The sequence below is a fragment of the Mytilus edulis genome, chromosome 13, assembly GCF_963676685.1.
Source record: "Mytilus edulis chromosome 13, xbMytEdul2.2, whole genome shotgun sequence".
In the NCBI taxonomy this organism is placed as follows: Eukaryota; Metazoa; Mollusca; class Bivalvia; order Mytilida; family Mytilidae; genus Mytilus; species Mytilus edulis.
This window is the reverse complement of record NC_092356.1, coordinates 48,304,705-48,328,055: the sequence shown is the minus strand read 5'-3', so window position 1 is coordinate 48,328,055 and position 23,351 is coordinate 48,304,705. Positions and strand designations below refer to the sequence as shown.

The following is a 23,351-nucleotide window of genomic DNA, read 5'->3' as shown; positions in this document are numbered from 1 at the left end:
CTTACAAATATAAAGCTCAGTACCAAATATCAAGAATCTTGAATCTGTACATATTGACAACAATGTGTTATTAACTGATAGATGGAAAAACAGAGAAAACCAGTATACCCTTTATTCTTTAGAAGCAATGGATATAATAAGACCAAAATCCATGAGACATTAATACCAGAAAAGTAAACAAACTGAAAGAGTCATTTTTTTCCAGGTATTTCTAAGGCATAAAGCCATATTGAATTCCATTATGTATCATTCTCTCTCTAGTTTAGAGCTCGAAACTATGAACATACTTTATTTCATTTCAAGAATAATTTTTGTCATTGCTTTTATCTTACTGATATTTCTGTAAAAATAAGATTGTCTGTGTCATTTGTAAATGAAATAGCAATATATTTAGGTTCACACTTGAGATGTTAAGACAATATTTCTATAGTCTACCTGCAAACTCATCATTTGATCAACTCTTCCATGTTGTATGTCCTAAATCTACGATACATTCACCCCTGACCTTGATCAAACTGACAACAGTCCTGGGAAATTCCAGCCTTCATACAAGCTTTATCTGATGTTTTCATGAGTTGTTTCATGTATGATACCGGCAAAAAAACTTTCTTTTTTTAGGTGAACAAAAAAACACAGATTTTTTTTATAAATGACTAAAACCACATGTCAAATGTCCAAATTTCCCAATGGGCATAAAAAACAAACAAAAATAAGCTTTAAAGGCATATATTACTTATTTAACAGAATACAATGTTTGGTTTTCACAAAACCAGATGCTACATAAAATCTTTTTAAAACCATATAACTTACTGATTTTTTAAAAAAAATATTGCCAGAATAAAAGGATTTCATTTTATTACTCAGAATCATTTTATATTTTAGCATTATCTGCAACCATGATACATGGTTTTCATTTAATATTAAAACGTAAATATCGATTAGAAAAGCTTATTTAATTCTAACTGTTTATTTAACTAAATTCCTCTTCCAACAATTTTAACATGATGTGCAAGTATTAAATTAGAGTGTTTAACTGAGTTATATAAATGCAAATAGATATTTTTCTTTATACATGGAAAGTTTTCATATTTTCTTTTAGTAAAGCTGTTTTATAATATTAAAGCAAAGTTTTCATTACATATTATAAATGTTCTATTTATTACTCCAGTATAGCAGTAGAAATTAAATAGAAAATACCATTAGGTTTCTATGTGCTATCATTCAGCATTGATTGGAAGAATTCAAAATAAAGATATAAAGATTCACTTTTCAGGAAGACATTCATAAATTGAATTCAAACATTTTTTTTTCAAACAAGAATTCTGATTGTGTTAAATTTCGCCTGACATCAGATATTTATTTACAACATTACTAATATTTCTAACAGTAACTTTTTTTACTTTTATTATTCCATATGTTATTTTTTCTTTTCTTTCTCTCTATCTATTAATAGCATAACCTTTAAACCGAATGATAAAAGGCCAATAGTAAAGTCCTAAACACAAAAAACAAGAAGATAGGATAACAACTATAATATTATAAAAGCAGATGGAAAACTTTTTAAAAATGATGTCACTCTATCACAAGATCTGACTAAATCCATCATAAGTTAGATTAAGCTTTGGCCATGTCCTAATTAAGCTTTGGCTGTCTTTGCTTCACTCTGATACAGAGCTAACATCTTCTTGATCTCTCCAATAGCCAGACCTGGGTTTAATCCCTGAAATCAATTTAAATTGATGAACATACAAACAAAATACATTGTTTTACTAAAAGATAATAATTATAAATAAAATAGATATTATATGGCTTATACTTAAGGTGGTACCTAACACTACAGGGAGATAACTCTGTAAAGTCAGCTTAACGTTTTCATTACGTTGTGTTGTAAAAGGAATATTAAGCTTCTCAATGATCAAAATTGGTGTTTGTCAAATTGCTATATAACCAGTGTAATTTTTCTGAAAAAACGGTTGGTTCAAATTTTTTGAAATTTTTATATTATTGTTAAAGGCTCAAAGTAAATACTTTGACAAAATTTTATGAAAATTAAACGAGCCAAATTAATTTTCGTGAAAGTGTTGGGTACCACCTTAAAGACAGAATATTTTTTGTTAGATTTGATGAAGCCTGTACAAATATGACTACTATCAATAGCATTACAGCAGGCTAATACAGAACTATTGATCATTATATTACACATACAATTGACCTCTCTATACGTAATAAATATGGTTTTAGCGTCGTCTATTTGTCTTTCTTTCATTTATATTTCTGATAGCACTTTAAATAAATGTGCTGAGTTCAATATTTCAGAAATATTTTTCTGAAACCTATGTTCACAAACATGCATGTACGTATGAAACATATATAAGACACATATTGCACCAATACATTGCAGTAAACAATTTCATTAAGGTCAGCCATGGAACTAAAGAAAACTGACATTACAAGAGAGATGACCTTTGAATTGAGGTTATTACTACAGTCTGACAAGATGAGTAAAATCACAAAAAATACTGAACTTGAAGAAAATTTAAAATGAAAATTCCATAACCAAATGGCAAAATGATAATGTCAAACACATCAAATGAATGGGAATAAAAGAGGTGATCGGGCAAGATATCGCTTAAGAGAGATGAACATTAGTGCAAGAGGTTAAGATTTTAACTAGCTGTAACAATTTTAAGGGTTAGACTATTAAAATGTCTTTTTCATACTTTTTATGGAATTATTTTCTACTTTATTTTTTGTCAGTGAAGGTACTTTATCTTTGGACAAGTCTTTGTACATTTCATTATGCTATGACATCTGTACACAGACCAATAACACCCCTCCCCTTTTCACCCACTGTGCTAATTGCATGTACTTTACCTTAGGACAAGTCTTTGTACATTTCATTATGCTATGACATCTGTGCACAGACCAATGACACCCCTCCCCTTTTCACCCACTGTGCTAATTGCATGTACTTTACCTTAGGACAAGTCTTTGTACATTTCATTATGGTATGGCATCTGTACACAGACCAATAACACCCCTCCCCTTTTCACCCACTGTGCTAATTGCATGTACTTTACCTTAGGACAAGTCTTGGTACAGTTCATAATGGTATGACATCTGTACACAGAGAACTTGTCTTCCATCATGGCCAACCTTTCATTTGTAAAATCATCTCTGGAGTCAATCATCCATCTGTAAAGGGAGATAAGCACAAAATATTATAGGAAATTATGGAGATGTGTCATCTAAAAATTCAAATTCAAGGTAAATACCTGTTTATTGTTTTAGGCCTCTACATGTATTATAGTTTTATTTTGTTTGAGGTGTATAGTATGGATCATCTCATAGGGTGGAGTTTATACAATTGTTCTTTCCCTTCTGAAAATTACTAAAATATAATTTCAATTCTAGTGTATAATAAAACATACATCATTTTTCATTATGAATACAAGTATGACTTGCCAAAGTCAATCCTTATTTTTTCAATATGTCAAGGGCAATAACTCCTGATAAGCAAAAAATGATAATATCCAATATCAAATACACAACCATTTTATCATCAGTGGCAGCATATTTAGATTTAAAGAACCTTGTTTGAACAGTTCAAAAATTATTGCACAGAAGTAACATAAAGTGCCATTTTTCAATCTATCTCCTGTAAAATCTAATAATTTGGTTTAAATCTTAATTTGTTTATCTTGTGGATGGATGTTATTAAAATAATTTATCCAAAATGAATTCATAAGGAGCACTTCTTTCTTAAACAGGAACCTCTAAATTATTCTGCATGAAGACTGGTTTGAAGAAAATTACACAAAAGATCCTGTTTCTACAGTATTACATGTACCTGTATGCCTGCATGAGAACAGCTGGGCCAAGATATTTATCAGAATTCCACCAGTAGCTAGGACAAGATGTACTACAGCATGCACATAATATACACTCATATAAACCATCCTGAAATACATAAATTGATCAAACATTGGTGCAAATGCCTCTGAGGATAAACTTTTCAAATACAAAAATATGTGTTCACGAATGCAAATTAAAAATGAACATGACTTAACTGTGTAGATTCATGCTTTCCATGTTTTAACAAATACTTTCTGATAAACTTTCACATTAAATTCTAAATGTTTTAAGAGTAATTCTGGAACATTCAGCACTATGATAATCAACAGCTGTAATTAGTAACAGAAATCACATTCCTAATTGAATATCATCAAAACATTTCCAAATAAATAAAAGTTTTTTCTTGCCAAATAATTTTTAATTTTAAGAAATCATTCAGAAATAAATACAGGCTTATATAATCAAAGTGATGGAAATCACTCATGGAAAGATTAGAAGAGTAGTTTGAATAATTTCATATTAAGGTATGGTGGGGGGAAATGAACATTAATAAAGACCTACTGCTGAAAATTGCATTAACAGCAGGTCTTTAGAAGGAAACATGCTTTTCTTGTATGAGCTCAAATTAAATAATATGGGTCTCTTAATTTGCACAATTTTATTTAAACTGCAGTTTATATCTTATCCAAATAATTTTGCCTGTTTTGAACATGTTTAAAAAAAACAAAAAATTGTAAATCAAAAATTCTTCTAGTAAATGTTACCAACTATCCTTGTAAGACATAAAATCTAGACCAACAGCTAAAAACTTTAAAGTGTCAACAAAAATAATCAAAAAATTTTGTTTTGGGGCATTTTGTAAGTTGAAACAGAGGTTATATGACATTACATGAATATTAAAAGTTGTAGAGTGCCTTTTGATCAATTTTTAAAGTATTTTTAAACAATAATATACCCATTTTATCAGTTTATATGTGTATTATGTGCACATACATGAGAACCATAGAGAACTATATTTCAGTGTGAATACAGTAGCTAACCTGTCATGTTGTTAGGGAGGCCGGTGCCTTAGTAAAGATTTAGAACAAGTTCTAATCTTTCCAAAAAAAAATAAGTCAATTTCTTACCAATTTAGCTCTATCTTTCACTGACTGCAGATACTGTGTTTTACCAATATCTTTCTCTGATCCATCTTTCTTTTTGAGGTAGGGTTCAATAGCTCTGTACTGGGCATAAAAGTTACTCATATCCTGTAAATCATAGCAAAATTATTTACATGTCCAATCATTTATTTCATTTACCTTAAGCTTACAAGAGTATGAATGCAAGAATTAAATACCAGAAAATCATATAGAATTATATTTTCCATCTATTTGTAGTTCTCAGACAAAGTTACAAAAGTATCATTCAATGGATTGACAGAAGAACAGATAAAAACCAGTATACAATGTATTAGATCTATATTCCATTCCTTTGAAGAAAGGGGTTTACTAATCTGGTACCTATTACAATGTTATCATTAAAACACACAATGGAAGCACTAAAAGTGTTCAAATGTCACATTGTGTCACTAAGGCATTACTTACCGGAACCAGATCTTTAATGACATACATATGTGGCAAGGGATAAATCTTCATTGCTTTACTGGTGTTAGGATCTATTTTTCTGGAAAGAAGAATAAAGCTATGATAATACTGAGTCTTCACACATTTCCTTTCAATATTAAACAGCTTAACAAATGCAAAGCATTTTTTTTTTTAATATTTATATGGGATATGAATACTTGTTCCATATACCATTATACCAAATATAATTTGTAGTTGTGAATTATCATTAAAACAATTGATTTTCTCTGACCAAATGAAATTTTTGCTTATATATATTTATTTTAATAAATCATTTTTTAAGTTAAAAAAGACTAAACTTTTGTATGGGAAAAAAAAAACTGTCAAGCAAATCTGATGCACAGTAAAAACTAATTCTTATTCATGACATGAGGCCACAACATGGAGAGTTCTATGTTCTTATCAAATTATGCTTGATATTTTTCGTATGAAGTAATCTCATTCACTTAATTTGAATTTGAATTTAATCTCAATGTATATAATTATGTGTTATGAATATGAATGTACTGTGTATTATCATGATTATTGTCATAATGTTCCTTTCAGGCCCTTAATTGAAAAAAGAATTTTGAACTTTGAACCTTACACTTACCGTAGACATGCTAGTGTGTTTTCACCACCAATGTTCATGGAACATGATCCACAAATACCTTCTCTACATGACCTTCTGAAGGTCAAAGTTGGATCCATTTCATCCTTTATCTTGATCAATGCATCCAAAACCATAGGACCACATCTAAAATTCATAATTGTTTATCAATACTATTAAAACTACCACCATATTACCACAACATAGCTGTTATGAGAGTCTATTTACAAAGATCTACGTACATGTACATATAATATAAATAAAGCAGTAAATTTGGTATTTTTTTCGAAAGAAATTACCTTGCTTTTGATCTAAATGTAAACATTTATTAATAAAACAAAAAAACATAATCATGACATCTTGTTAATCATGTGAGTAAGTGTTTAAAACTAAGGTCAGGGGTGTGGAAATGCTATGCCCGACTCGCCCGACTCGTACATTTTAACACCCGGACAAGTAATTATTTTTGTCTTGGTTGCCCATGGACAAGTAAAATAATATACAAGACAAAGTTCAAATTCAGCAAAAATATAGGATTAATTTCAAAACGTATAAAGATGTTTAATTTATGTAAAAGAAACCAATAATCAGCGAGTAAAAACATATTTTTAAGTATAAACATCAATGTTCATGACGATAAATATTACATAACTCCGGAAATAGATCGATTACCAAATGAGTAAAAATAAGTATGCAAACCCGAGTCGCGTAATATTGCATTGGCTTTGTCCATTGACCCGGGATCATCGATTATGTTTTATCTACTATTCACCGGAAGTGTCATTTCTTAAGATTTTGAATTGAGATTCAGATTGATGAATATTTTTAAAATAAAACATCGGGCAAGCAAGACAAAAAGAATGACACGTCTAGTCGAAAGCATGAAACGCAAACGGAGATGGTCAAGGTGTATATGAAAAAATACAGAATCGAGAATATCAGATTACCCCTTGGAAAGAAATTCAGATAATAAGTTTTGTTTTTGTCTTTTTTATAGATCAAAGTCAACCTTATGTGTTGTCTAAGTGGTAAATAGAAGTGTTCAACTACATTTGTACCAAGAAAAAAACAAGTGTGTTAGTTGATAGAAATAATTAGTTAATCTATTATTCAGTTTCCATTTCTTCACTCACTATCCTCTAAATTTAGTATATTTAGTGTACCTACTGGCTACAATTTTTATTAAAAAACAATGCTGCAAACTTGTCCTTTACATGTCATTTCATTCAGTTGATTTGCTTTAGAGTTTCTGTCCCATTGATGTAATAAACCCATTTCCAACATTCCTAAATTTTTACACATATAAACCAATTGATTTCACTGATTTGTTTGGGATGCAAAACCGTGCTAAGAATCATATATTAGCTAACAATACTTTAAATACTACAATATTAATTTGGACCATCAGGGCAAGTAACTTTTTTTCCGGACAAGTAAAATTTACAGTTTTACTTGCCCAGGGACAAGTGCTCACAACAAATATTTCCACACCCCTGAAGGTCAAATGGATAGCCAGTAAACCATGGACATCATAACCCTTCATAACTTACTTATTTAGATCCAGTTCATATGTCTGTACTTTGGGTTTGTCTCCTTGCTTTTCTGGGTTCTGTAAAAGTAAACAAATGTTTTATATTTTCACAAATTTTATTCTGACACTTAATTCATGATGATCTGGATATTTTTTATGCAACAGCAACATTATAATTTATTTTGAGGCATTTCACATCATGCACATTGGCTAAATTTTTTCTTATCTTTAACCTTAGCCTTTTCATTCCAAATATATCATGAAATAAATATAATAATTGATAAAAATTAGTATCATTATAATTTTAACAAAGAGACCAAACTTCTTAAGAGATGACGTTCAAAAATTTATTGGAATAAATTAGGATGATCATGAATATGTTGCAATACACATAATATTTAAACATGCCTTCCATACTCTAAAGAATCTTTACATATATATATACATGTATTAAAATTGCTTATTCTTATAGTGCAGCACACATCATTTTCCAATTTCACACTTTCATGAAAAATTAAATCTGACTCTTCTGTTCTTCAGGTATATACAGTGTATAACGTGACGGTACCCAAATTGCACCTATTTTGACAGTTTTTTCAACTACGTTTTTTTATGATCGACAAAAATTTCCATTTTGTGTTTATTTTGTAGCCGTATCCTTCTTTATTATATAGGTACACCATTCATATGGAATCATAGAAAAATTGGTCTGAACTAACCTCTAAACCATCAATGATTCTGCAATGAGGAGTACCCAAATTGCATCCATGCTTAAATTCGCATTGTCAAAAGACGAATAACAAAGCTTTTGTTTATTTTTTTCAAATATTTTGAACAATTGGATATTTGTCGTTGCTTACTCTTCTTTTTTTTAAGAAATGGATACTTGTAACATATTGTATTTGCTAATCTTAAAAAGATGACGTTTTGATGACATCATGGCGACGTTTCGGTACATTTTGCTTTTTCAGTAAACACTTCATCTGTTGATAAATACTGTGAATTTTTTTGTGTATATCTAAATATTTTTACATATTTTGAAAGACATGCACAGTATCAAATCATAAAAACACAAATTGTTTAGTCTCTAGGAGATCTTGTAAGATTTCCGCTGCTATTTTTGCTAAATAGGTGCAATTTGGGTACCGTTACGTTATGTAGATAAGTAATTTAGAGATATTTAAAGTAATAGTTGTGCATATGGCTGTTCCAACTTACAAATCTGTAGATTGAGAATTTCTTCATTCTTGGGGCAACCTCTGTGGCTGCTGCTGTCTGTGCACATCTTGTCTGTAAGACAAAAGAAATATTCATCATATACAATGTATAGTTTATCTATGTCATGTATGTCAGCAACCTTAATTTGTTGCCAGATGAAATAAAATAATCACAATTTGCAACACAAAGCCCAGCACGGTCCCTGATAATCAGCTATATAAGGCTGAATAATGACAAATGTAAAACAATTCAAACAAAAAAATGTATTGCCCAATTTAAGTACAAAATAATGAACAAAAAACAAATATGCAACACAGCAACAAATGACAACCACTGAATGATAGGCTCCTGACTTGGGACAGACACATACATAATTTTCAGGTTTAACATGTTAGCAGGCCCCTAAACATCTATCCCCTAATCGGAACAGAGAGAACATGGGAGGCCCAAGAGAAAACGAAAACGGGATCGATCGGGATCCCAATGCAATCCCGGTGAAATTGTCGGGATAAGCCAGGATAAGCATCCGGAGGCGGGATCCCATTCGGGATAAATATCTGAAACTGGGATCCCATTCGGGATAACTGTCTGAAGCCGGGATTCCAGTCTAGATGAAACGGGATAAATATCGGACACTGGGATCCCAATCGGAACTGTTTAAAGCCGGGATCCCAATCGGGAAAACTATCTGATGCTGGGATCCCAGTCTAGTTAAAACGGGAAATTGTCTGAACCATAATTAATTTATGCTGTTGAAAATATGCAAGTGTTTTGTTTGTGTATACATATGTCTCTAATAACATCAAGTATAGGTTATTGGTGTTAATTAACAATGTGTATGACACCAAAGCTGTCAGGTGAAGCCAATCACATTTAAGTGTCACTTAATATTCAGTTTGACAGATATTTATAAGTCAGAAAAATGCCGAGATTTTCGCGATAAAAATGATACTGGAGGGCGTCCGAGGAAATGTCAACGGGTGTTTTGCCAGACGAGCTTGGGCATTTCTAATGTTCCTCAAGTTCTCATAAGTGCATTTCTATTAGTTGTCGTCCGGCATCAATGATAAGATAATGACTGACGTCGTAAAACGTTGGTTTCTCAACTTATGTAAAATGTTAAAAAAAAAATGATGACCACGTGCTTTGTTTTCAATTGTACCAGTTCGACCCAAGAAAATACTGTCCTAAATAATGCGGCCACTATCTTATCCGCATGCACCAGGTGCCGATTACTAAAGTATTCTTTTCTTATATTTAGTCAAAACTGGCCAGTAATTAATTCTTTTATGCGATACCCTTAATTTATTTATAATACCGTTACGGAGACAGATCAACTTGGCCGATATAATTTGGGGCGAGATTGTCACGTCGACGTTTGTGTACTGGTAAAAACGTCATCAAAATTTGTTTACGCTGAATTATGGACAGGACGAAGATGATGTTTTCAGATAAGTGCATTAATAATTTAATTTAACATGTGTATATGTGCATATAATGATTATGAAAATAATTTATTGAGGAACTATGATTTGTATGGTTTTTATCTGAGCAAATCAACATCAGAAAGTCTGAAAGCATAAACTGAAAATATATTTATTTTTAACATATACAATGAATAAACTTGTTAACTTGTCACATAACAGGCATAAAAAGTAGGTATGTCAAAATTTAATTCAGTTGTGTGTATGTTTATTTGGTGAAAATAATAAGTCGCTAGTTATTTATCGTCAGGGGATAAAAAAGGGGGAAGGTAATTAATTTGCAAAAAAATTAAAATAACCTTCAAAGACTTCATAATTATTTGGACTTGCTTCCAATCTACTGTATTCTATAAACATTAACATGCAATAATATTTCTATTGAATTTGTTGCTTCAAAACGTATTGAACAAATGATTCTTTGTGGATTTTTTTTATACTTTTAGGGGATATACTGATCTTTTTAAATGGAGCTGCCAACGAAACAGATTGCATGCAGATATTCCAGTTACCATAATTTACTCAGCAATTCTAGTTGGAAGTACAGAGACAGCAATTTAATTAACAGAAAGAAACATGACATGTATCCTTTTGCATAAATAACCCAGAAATCCCAGTGGCAGTGCAATTTGAATTGGTGCATGTATATCCTGCTGGTATTTATTTTTGGGATCCCGCTTTTTTTTCCGGGAATCCCAGTATATTTCCACTGGGATTTACATCGGGATCCCGCTTCTTTTACAGGAATCCTGAAATTTTATCCCAGTACATTTACATCGGGATCCCGCTTATTTAGTGGGAATCCCGAAATTTTATCCCAGTGGGATCCCAATTGAATTCCCACAATATCCCAGTGGGATCCCAGTATATTTCAACCGGGATTTACATCGGAATTACCGGACTTTTGGCGGGATTCCCGAAATTTTATCCCGGTGGAATAAGGTGGGATCCCACTTGGAATCCCATCAAAATTCCAGCCGGGATTCCAGTGGAATTCCAGATTTATTTTCTCTTGGGGGGGTACATGTTCATGTACTTGTACATCCCAACAACAAAATAACAATAAGTACAGATCTGAGAATACTCCAAATTTCAGACAGCTTGTTCATAGACAATAACAACTAATAAATAAAACAGGCATCCAGAGATGCAACTGATCGTCGGACCCGTCGGACCTAAGGGGCAGAATTTATGCAGGTACGGCAAAACTCGTAGCTGTGCAGGACCTGATGGCCGGCAATATTTAAGTCCGCCAAAACTGAAATCCCCGTCGGCCCCGGCAGAGTATTTTGTTTATAAAATTGCGATCATCTTTAATAAAAGTAAATGTCCTGTTCCCCCGCATTTTCTAACTCCGGGAACCAGTATTTCCGCCCAGTAATAGTCTTTCGTACCTTGTCCATCTCGCCCCGAACAATTCTCCGTATTTCCGTCATGTTTTTTGTTTTAGAAATTCGCTCTCTAGGAAGGAGGTCTATTAAGCATAGTTGATAAGTTCAGGAAATATGTCATGGCCGATAAAATAATATCAACAAAATCAAAATTAACGTTTGTTCAATAGCATAATTTCATTTGATTTTTGAGTGAAAATATGGGTCTGGCAGAAATTTGATGGGTCTGGCAAAACTTGGTACCCTGTAGGCCCCATTGTCTGACAGGAAAAAAAAACTGTTTGCATCTCTGGGCATCTGTGACTAAATTATCAATCAGTACAAGATCTCCATGTAATGGATTTAGTGTAAAGATGTCATTAAAAGTCAGAGAAAAACATGACCTTATGCAAGTTTCTCACAAGAAAAAACTGTACATCTATTTCCAACATGTGTCAATAAGTCATATCATCTTACATCTGTAATATTCTTAACACAATATCATATGATTATACGATAAAAAATTACAAATGAATATAACATGCATGTAAATGTATGTACTGCTGATAACTGGAAGACAAAATTATACTGGACTTGCTGATAACTGGAAGACAAAATAAAACTCTGATACCAATAAATTATATACTGATCAGTAATGGTAACAATATAACTGTGTCTGTGATACAAGTATAATTTGTGATCGCAAGGTTAATGTTATCTCTTTCTTTCAGGTACTCTGGGTAACCAATAATAACACAATGAAAACTAAATTAAACTAAAGACTAAATTAAGAATCATTAAACTTGTTTGCATTACATAAACAGTGATATCATGAAAATGCCAAAATTACATAAACAAGAATTTATATTTTAAAACAGTTCATGATTAGCTCTTCAGGTTGAACCTTAATAAAAAATTATATATGATGACATATTACAAATACATAATTTGTATATTCTTCGATTTGACATTAATAGTAAATTAATGTTATGAAACCTACAAATTATGTCAATGTCAATGAACAGTTTTCTACTTTTTTTCTGCCTGTCCTCTCCTTTTGTGAGCTATTTCTGTTAGTCCAAATGAACGAGTCAATATCAAAAGTCATGAATAATACCTGAATTAATTGCAATAAGGCTCTTTTTACTGGAGCTATCTTGACCACTGTCGAACTAGCCATTTCTGTTTTGCAGATCTACATGTAGTTTATGTAATTCCGTTCAAGCGCACTTGTCGTTTCCTGTAACCTTGAACTTTTGGTGAAAGTTATCACTGAGACAATTCTCCTGAAAATCATAAAAAATACAACAAAATACCACAAAACATTATAAAGACAACAACGTACCAAATAAAAGTTTTTTATAAGGTAAGACAGTGTTAATGTTTTTAATTAAATAGCATAAGTATCAATACAAGATTCGAAAGCATGATTATTTTTGGGGAAATTACAGACCAGAAAGCAAATTCAGTTTTAAAGTTCATAGCGTTCTTATCATATATATATATTTATTTGGTATTTTGCATTATCTAAATTTGTATCTGAGAATTTACAATCCTTTAAGAGATTATTACCTTGCTTTGTTTACAGATGGCGACTGTTGCTCATCGGTTAACAAAATTCAAATATCTTTCCTGTTTAATATGTTGAATGTAAGAATCGACTGTAGTGTTATAAAAAAAGGGGACCAAGTTTGATATTAGTTTAAAGCGTTCTTAAGTCGACTAGGTATTTTTGACGTAGGCGAATTTTGCTGTGGATCTCTGACTCTGTTGCAGGCACAGACTTGTTGTACAGTTGACGTTGTATACTTACTGCACTTGTATAAATGTATTGTTTATATAATTTTTAATTCTAAATGTCATTATTATATAAAATATTTTAAACAGATTAAGAAAAATTGATTTGAACACAAGGTCAACTACTTTATATATTGCATACATGTAGCTATAGTAGTACACTGATTTATAACTTAAAAAAAATGGAAAGTGGGTCTCATTGGGGTCTAAGCGTGACGCGGGATTGCTGATTTTTTGTAAGCGTGACACTTGAAAGTCAAATTATTGTGTTGGGAAAACGGGAAATGAGGTCTAGCGGACCTGGGAAATGACAAAAAAATGAGAATTGCTTACGTACATAGTGTAAGCGGGATACAGGAATCTGACAAAACAGTAAGCGGGATCCGGGATCGGAATCCCCCAATGAGACCCCCTGGAAACTGCCCATCCCTAGATTTTCCATGCAGTTCAACTTTTTCCATGATAAAATGATGGAAAATGATGGAAATTTTGTTTTTTTCCATGAGTTTCCATGGAATTTCATGGAAAAATAATTCATGTCAGATGGAAAACTTATATGTGTTACTTATTCCATCATTTTCCATGATAAGATGGAAAACTTTCCATGGAATTCCATGGAAAAAATACTTTTTGGATGGAAAATGGGATGGAAAGTAGACTAATAAAAATTTGTAGATGGAAAAGAAGATGGAAAGTGGACTTCGAATATTTTTGAGATGGAAAAGAGGATGGAATCTTGACTTAGAATATTTTTAACATGGAAACATTATAAAATCTTAACTTAGAATATTTTTGAGATGGAAAGTCATGGAAAAAATGTACACAAATTACATACATTAATTCTTTATCATCAATTAGACAGTGAAAGAAATGTAAAGTGCCATCTGGTTTTCATTGGTCTTTGTGTAGAAGACAGGAAATGTTATGACCATACAGTGTGAGGCCAAATGTAGGGTAGAACATGGATTTATACATTTTTGTGCAATTATTATTACTTAAAACATAAAAATGGTAAATAAACAATAAATGGACAATCTTTTATTAAAATATATATAAAATATCCAAGATTTTGGTAAATAACAGTATTCAATTGTGACTCTTTTAAAAGAAATCAGATAACTCCTCATACACCCCCCAACACATTGAAAATTTGAACTTGCAATGGATATGCAGGCAACAAATAAAGATGTCTTCTCTCCTGAACAAAATGCAAAATTTAAATTATATTGGACTTAGATTAAATAGTTCCAAATAGTTCTTGACATCGAATAGTGCAGATTTATTCTCTGATGACTTGCATTGACTGTTGGATTTAGAGCATATTTTTTGGTAAGTACACTGAATTAGATTCTACCATTTTAAGTGTGTGCAAGCTCCTTTAGTTCAACATAAAAACATCATGAAAACACCTATAGTAGATTTTTCACTTATAATTATAATGATTGGGTATTAAGACAAGACAAACTGTATATGGTGTATTATAATAACTAATAATCCACTAATGAAGTAATTTGGTTATAAAATTTAAGATCCGTTGAAATTGGTTGCCAATGAGAAATAGATCCATAAAAGTAAAAAAAAGTGTATCTTTACAGCAAACTGCAGATCAACACTAAGTTCTAAATAGATGGAAAATACCAATGAAGACATTTATATACAATAATTATGGAAAAAAATATTTAGGACAAAGACTAAAGTTGTTAACCATTATTAATAATGCCATTATTTAAAGAATATCTCTTTATTTATAACAGTAAAATTATTTTTAGGTATCATGAGGAAGAAATGAAACTCCAATAAAATGGTTAATGCTGTTCTACAAGATGGATCTACTGAAGCCTGGTGCTGACATAAGTGACATTTATAACCTTAATTTCTTGATATAAAGGCAGTGCAAACATATACCAGTATTGAAAGTTTTTCTTGTTTGTTGTATTTATTATAATACATTAAATAAGTTTGAATTAAAGGTTAAAATGATGTTTGAGTCTATTGCTTATTACTGACCATTGTAAGACTCAAAAGACCTTACCAAACCGAAAAAAGCATGGCACCTAGTTTTTTTTATCTTCATTATTACAGATATTGTTAAACAGGGTATATTGTCAAAAGGTTAATTTGAGCAATTCATTTCAAAAGGAAATGATGGAAATATTTCCATGGAATTCCATGGAAAAAGAAATTCTATGTAATATATTTCCATGGAATTCCATGGAAAAACTTCATGGAAAATATTTTCCATGGAATTCCATGGAAAATGTTTCAGATGGAAATATTATTAATTCCTTTTTTCTCTTTTTATTTTCCATGGATTTCCATGGAAAACAGGTTCCAATACTCCATGGAATTCCATGGAAAAATATTCCATGGAATTCCATGCAGTTTTCCATGATAGATGATGGAAAATCTAGGGATGGGCGGTTACAAAATTTGATTCACTGATTCAAGTGATGTTATATCCCAAAACTATCATTCATTTGTTTGAATAATGCTTTCATTGATTAATAAGATAACTTTTTGTTTACTAATTATAAAACCCTTTCTTGATTCTGAGTATGGAGCGATTTTCGAGCGCGTCATTTTACCACAGAACACTCAAAATGTACCACAGAACTTCAAAATTTTAATACTTCAGGCATTATTATCCAGTTAATGTATTGACTATTCTTTTTGTAATTTGACATATATTATTCAAATAAATTATATTTTTTAGAAACAAAACTCACTATATCACAAAGCCCCCTACTGAATGGCTAATCTATATTTGTAATTGGGACCATAATTTATTTAGTTTGTCAGGTTTTTTTGCCCCTTTTTTATTAATTTTATGTTAAGATAAGTAAAATTAATATTCAAATACTTTCAAAAAAAATTCTGAAGTTGTTAACGGACAGTATTAAATATTTGAGTTCACTAATAACATATAATAAGTGTGTATTTTAATTGTCAAAAAGTTCAAGTTTGATGACTGTTTCAAGTGTCTTATCACATGATCACTGAACATTAGGTTGTATATATGTGTATCTTCTTCAATTATTTGACAATATTTCGGATTTTTACCAAATTTTGTATGCATTTAGAAATGTTGAACTGGAACTTTATAGTGAAAAAAAACTGGTATACATACATGTGACATTTACATATATATACATGTGGTAATCAATTGTATCTGATTTTATGCCCTTTATGGGCCCTGTAATTTGGGAAATAAAAATATTCTATTCTATTCTATTCTGTAGTTTCTATATTTTTTAGTCCAAAATTAATGTTGACCTTAGCAAGTTCACCTGCACAATTAAAGTACCATAATTTAATTAGATTAACCAATTTTGACACTCTCTGTAATCACCAATCAAGCCAATAAACATGTCATTTATATTTTCACACCTGAGACACCAAATACATTTATTTGAATTATCTTATTCAATCAGGTGGCAATTAAAAAATAGAATGATGATAGCAGTCTTCCTGTTCTAATTATCATGATTATCATAAGTATTGTCAAATAACATGAATAATTCTAAAAATACAATTTTTATAATAAATAAGATCCAAGATTAAAACATCATATTTAATAATCTCGCAGATTTCTTAATATCACTAAAATATATTGTAAAACAAAATAGATAATAACACTTTTAATTGATCAGTTAAATATATTCAATAAACCGTGCAATAATTTTTTTTGCTATTGAAAAACATTTTTTTTAAATGTTTATTTTAGATTTCAAATGTAAAAAAATATGCCAAATAACAAAAATGTTATGATAATGTTTATCTTATCCTGCCAATCGTCATACAGTCTGCACCGTTAGTCACTAGTCCGATGCCCAAGACTAGTAAAAATTGATTCAGACTAGTGAATATTTTCAAAATTTGTATGGTCATATTGGGACAAATTTGGAAATTTTGTGTCTGGACTAGTAGATGAAATTTTTTTTTGGCGCAGGCTGGTCATGTGATTAGTGTAACCTGAGTTAAAGAAATTATGATTCGGTATTATCAGATATGCATTTCATAAAGTAATTTTGATGTCCTGTAACTTCTGTGGTATATTTCAGTAGTTTTATTGTAATTTGTGTAGTTCTGTGGTATATTCTGAGTATACTGTGGTATTCTGTGGTAAAAAGACGCCCCCAGCGATTTTCTGATTTGACCACCTCAAATTGCCTTATCACTTACATATTAAGTCTATCCAGGAAAACTTTTGTTCATACATGTACCTGACTTTTAACCTGTGCTGTTTACACTTTAATCACCATTCATACTCTGAAAGCTTGTTAACATATTGAAATTTCAGGTCTGTCAAATTTTACCCAGTTTTATGCTTTACTCTGGCATAAATAGTAAAACTACTTTTCAAATTAATGTTTTATTTTCCAAACACATGTACATCTATGGTCACAATAAATCAAGAGAACAAATCAAACTAATAAACAATTTAAATACAGACTGCAATTTGCACATACATATGATAACATAATAACTAGCTACGGAGAGTAACTCTCTTAAAAGTATGCTAACTTAACCATACATCTTGACCATACCAAACTGATATTTAACATGAGTTCGGTGCTAAATTTTATTTTACACTCTCCAAAAGTGAAATTTTACTCTTACATTATACTATGATCATGATGATCTACCATATCTAATCGTCCATACGTCTCAAAATTAGTTTACATTATCTGATATTAGTTTATGTTCCTTTATATGTACACATTTTAATCATGGACATTATTTGTGTCCAAGGGACACACTAGTACTCCATTAATAACTTTTTAGCACTGATTTAGTATAGATAAGACTGGAATGAAATATTTAATGATACTTCCTTTTTCTATACTCTTTTTATTTTTTGTAAAGAAAAAGAAAGATGTGTAATTTTTCTCTTTTATTTTTTTACAGGATAAAATGAAGATTTTGTTGTAAAATGGCAACACATTTCATCTGTCAAGCAACAGAACCTCTCCCACACAGATTTCCTACAACAAGGGCCTCTGAGAAAGGTCATGGGGCTGTTTCACAGTATGAGCTATTAAATCTTAGTGACAAGGCACACTGTCGTTTCCCTCCACCGGGATGGGATACATCGGAGAGCTCAGAAGATTCCTTACCCCTATACAGAGTTCCTGCCCCATCATGGAAAACAGCTGCCAATTTGGTTGGACCAGATCCAGATCTTTGTATAACTCCTGAAAAATCATCAGCAGGGAAATTTAACAATCTACAAGGAAGACAGTTTAATGCCCCTGTGCCAACCAAAATAAACAGGAACACTTTAATTGACCCTGATTTGGACTTAACCTTGACCCCAGAAAAAGCCTTAGAACCCAATGATAAAGAACATAAAAGTAATTTAAGAAATGGGGTTTGTGAAGATGGAAAGTTCAAGGGTCAACACAGGGTAAGATTTGAATTGGATGACTCTAGAGGATCAAGTGAGGGTGGGGATGAGGAGTCTTCGTTTCTGTTTTCAAGATGTCGACCAGGAAAGCCATACAAACCAGCATCGTATAGTGATGATAATGCTAAGGATCTCATTGATTCCTCGTCTAAAAGTGAAAACAAATCTAAAAATAAGCCAACTCAATATACAGTAAATAAGGTGAATAATAAAACTGTTTATGTTCCTCTGCATGGCAGTGACCAATCAAAGGAAATGAAATTAGCTGATCATTTTGACAAAAAATCAACAAATCAGGATCAGACAGATACTATCAGTAAACATGAACAAACCTCAGTGTTACCTGAAGTTATATACAATGAACAAACTGATACCAGACCTGTCTGCCATATACAAAATCATAAAACTCAGGAAACCAGATCAAAACATAAAGACATTAAGAAACCAGATTCTTCTTCCAACTCTGAAAAAGAGCAGGTACATATAAAAGGTCAAGGAGATTCTGCCCCAAAACGCAAAGTTAAAGTAAAAAGAGAGACGGCTGGACAGCCTCCTTTATCAGACTATAATTATCCATTTTCGGATGGTATGCCAGACAACTCAGAATATGAACATGTGTTTAAAAGGCCTGAGTACAACAGTACTTTAAGGATGCGAACAGAACTACAGCAGATAAAAGACAGTGAAATTGATGTAGCAAAAGCTTTAGAGAAGAAATTACAACTGTCAGATACTAAGAAAACAGAAATAACAGAAAAGGTAATAATAAGTTATAGAAATAGGTTCAATTTTGCAACTTAAAGTAAAAATATGTCAACGAAATGGGTAAGATTTGAAAAGGCTTTATCATGTTAATAGAATCAATTTTTAAGATTTTGCATGATGCCTAAGCCCTTGGTGATATGAAATTATGTTTTGGAACATGGATAAAAGACACAATATTTCTTGAATATTAATAAGATATATATAATCTTCAACTTATGAATATGATTATGACAGCAATGGTAACCACTGATGGAGTAATTTAATAAAATTGAGAATGGAAATGGGGAATGTGTCAAAGAGACAACAACCCGCCCAAATAAAAAACAACAGCAGAGGGTCACCAACAGGTCTTCAATGTAGCGAGAAATTCCCGCACCCGGAGGCGTCCTTCAGCTGGCCCCTAAACAAATATATACTAGTCCAGTGATAATGAACGCCATACTAATTTCCAAATTGTACACAAGAAACTAAAATTAAAATAATACAAGACTAACAAATGTTTACTTAATTCAGATTTTCATGTTTATTTTGTCATACAATATCAAAAAGAAGGTTTTCTTAAAAATTGAACTTACATGTAAAGAAATGTATGGTATACAAAACCATGCAGCAGCCATGAAACCCAATAAAACCAGAAAAAATACATCTCAAATTTGATTTACAATTTTCAAAAATTGATAAATAATCAGTGCTTTTATACATTTTGCCTGTTTTGCCTTTTTCAATTTTTTATGGAAAAGCTTATATACATGTATTTATAAATCATTGAATACATTGTACATGTGCTATCTTTTTACAGAAGGATTGATCCATGGGGAAAATACACAAAAGTTTAAGTAATTGTTACATACAACATGTACAATGTAATTTGTGTTAACTTATCTACATAATTTAATTGGGTACATGCTAAAGAGTGGTTGAAGACAACATTAAGTTAAAGTAAGGAATATTATACTAATAAATCTGTTGTTTTTATCATTTGATGAAATACCAGTAATTTCTTTATATTTAACAGGCTACATCAAAACTGAACACAAAAGACAGCATGTTTAGTGGATTGGTAAGCCTGGAGATTCCTGTGGAGGACTTATGTAATCAAGTGGAGCAGACTAAATCTAGCAAAGTATCAAGTAAAACAAGCAGACCCAAATCTCAGGTATGTTGTAATGGGAATAATATAGTTGATTTGAGATAAATATGAATAAAAGGAGATTTGGTGTATATTTTAGAGGAATGCAAAAGTCATTCAGCAGTCAACATACAGTCTTCAACAAAATTCCTTTACATATCTCATACTGTATCAAATTTCAATACACACATACATGTATGAAAAAAAAAGTAAACAATATAAATATTCAAATGCAGCCCGTACAATTGAAAAAACATAACCAATTTTATTTTATTGCATAGAGCAAGACATAAAATGTACCATGCACCAAATACAAATATGGCATAAAAGTTGCATTGCATATATCTAGTTATTAAATTAGTAACTATCTGAAACTGAAAGAGAGCAACAGATACCAAGTGGACACTCAAACAAGGAAGTCTAAAACAAACTGACAAAATCATGGAAAAAAGGAAAACAACCGCAAGACAAACAACAGAACACAACATGAAAAACTAAAGTTTGAGAATCATGAACACTACCAATAATAGTGGTTTCAGGTGCTCTGAAAAGGTAAGCAAATGCCACACTGGTGGTTACAACCTAACAGTTGAGATGAATTTATATGGTCTTATCATTTGTTTTATTCATCAAATATTTTTTTTTACAGACAGTTAAACATTCCAATGAACCAGATTTGATGGAATTCTTCACCACAGAGTTACAAAAAGAACAAGGAGAGTTTTCACTTCCTGGTCTATCAACTCCATCAGAATCTTTATCTACAGCTAGTCATTTTAGAGCTTTTGATTTATACCGTCACAACAGAGTCTGGGACAATAATAGTTACTTCAGTGTGAAGAAAAAGTGATAGCAACCAACTTTTAGAGAGATTTATAATTATTTGTGACTTTTTTGTACCAGATGGTAGATACTTTAAATGATGTGTTGAATTTAATTCATATAAAGATTTAAACGTGAAGTTTTCAATTTTTGTCTGATGTTTAAGGAAGAAAGAAATCCAACATCCATTTCATTTCTTGAATCAGATATCCTCTGAAGATAATGAAGATTTTCCATTTCATTTAAAATTAAAAGTATACCATACATATCTTCCCAAAAAAGAAATACCTGATATTCCAAACTTCAAATAAAACTTTAATACCTCAAATCCTAAAAAGATTTCATATGGTTATAGTAAGAAATTTTAAAAGTCCTAATGGACATTGATATTTTTTTTCTGTTAAATATTTTTTGGGTGCAAGTTTTAAAACAACATTTTTTTCAACAAAAACAGCACATCCATTTAATAATTGTAATTGCAAAATTTCTACTGATTCTCCTGAGTTTAGATTTTTGGCATATGTTTAGCTCACCTTTTTTTTAAAACTGATTAAAAACCACATGGAAAAAATTGTCTAGAATGTTCAGTTCAGGTACAAATGTTATTTATATTAAGTTTCATATATGTATAGTGTAGATTAAAGCTACATGTAATCGTAGATTGAAAGTATAAAATGTATACAGTTTAAAATATGTTTTGTAGAAAATATTAAAATTTCAAATACTGTTCTAGTCTTCCATTATATATTTATTGTATATTTAGGAATTTTTGGTCCTCAATGCTCTTCAACTTCGTACTTTATTTGGCCTTTTAAACATTTTTGGATTTGAGCGTCACTGATGAGTCTTTTGAAGACAAAGCACTCATGTAAAATTTTAGTCCTGGTATCTATGATGAGTTTATTTTCACCAGTTGACTATTGGTAGTGTGATTGACCTGGAGTTTTGTAGGTTGTTGTTAGATGTTATTAGCCAATCAACAGTTGTCTCTTGGTAGTGTGATTGACCTTGAGTTTTGTAGGTCTTTGTTTGATGTTATTAGCCAATCAACAGTTGTCTCTTGGTAGTGTGATTGACCTTGAGTTTTGTAGGTCTTTGTTTGATGTTATTAGCCAATCAACAGTTGTCTCTTGGTAGTGTGATTGACCTTGAGTTTTGTAGGTCTTTGTTTGATGCTATTAGCCAATCAACAGTTGTCTCTTGGTAGTGTGATTGACCTTGAGTTTTGTAGGTCTTTGTTAGATGTTATTAGCCAATCAACAGTTGTCTCTTGGTAGTGTGATTGACCTTGAGTTTTGTAGGTCTTTGTTTGATGTTATTAGCCAATCAACAGTTGTCTCTTGGTAGTGTGATTGACCTTGAGTTTTGTAGGTTGTTGTTAGATGTTATTAGCCAATCAACAGTTGTCTCTTGGTAGTGTGATTAACCTTCAGTTTTGTAGGTTGTTGTTAGATGTTATTAGCCAATCAACAGTTGTCTCTTGGTAGTGTGATTGACCTTGAGTTTTGTAGGTCTTTGTTTGATGTTATTAGCCAATCAACAGTTGTCTCTTGGTAGTGTGATTGACCTTGAGTTTTGTAGGTCTTTGTTTGATGTTATTAGCCAATCAACAGTTGTCTCTTGGTAGTGTGATTGACCTTGAGTTTTGTAGGTCTTTGTTTGATGCTATTAGCCAATCAACAGTTGTCTCTTGGTAGTGTGATTGACCTTCAGTTTTGTAGGTCTTTGTTTGATGTTATTAGCCAATCAACAGTTGTCTCTT

The 23,351-nt window shown here is 31.3% G+C and overlaps 2 protein-coding genes across 2 annotated transcripts; one reads left to right on the top strand and one right to left on the bottom strand.

The window, feature by feature from the left end:
- Window positions 1-710: 710 nt before the first annotated feature.
- On the bottom strand, window positions 711-12,965 carry LOC139500648 (succinate dehydrogenase [ubiquinone] iron-sulfur subunit, mitochondrial-like). Its single transcript, XM_071289405.1, has 9 exons — window positions 12,787-12,965; window positions 8,819-8,890; window positions 7,620-7,678; window positions 6,073-6,216; window positions 5,442-5,520; window positions 4,983-5,105; window positions 3,851-3,960; window positions 3,081-3,195; window positions 711-1,720 (listed from the first exon to the last, which is right to left on the bottom strand). The coding sequence occupies exons 1-9, from the start codon at window positions 12,847-12,849 to the stop codon at window positions 1,637-1,639; spliced, it is 849 nt and encodes a 282-aa protein (XP_071145506.1). The 5' UTR covers window positions 12,850-12,965; the 3' UTR covers window positions 711-1,636.
- Window positions 12,966-13,210: 245 nt separating this feature from the next.
- On the top strand, window positions 13,211-22,316 carry LOC139500647 (uncharacterized protein DDB_G0284459-like). Its single transcript, XM_071289404.1, has 4 exons — window positions 13,211-13,319; window positions 18,375-19,632; window positions 20,654-20,794; window positions 21,417-22,316. Exons 2-4 carry the CDS (start codon window positions 18,400-18,402, stop codon window positions 21,615-21,617), a joined length of 1,575 nt encoding a protein of 524 aa, XP_071145505.1. The 5' UTR covers window positions 13,211-13,319; window positions 18,375-18,399; the 3' UTR covers window positions 21,618-22,316.
- Window positions 22,317-23,351: the final 1,035 nt, after the last annotated feature.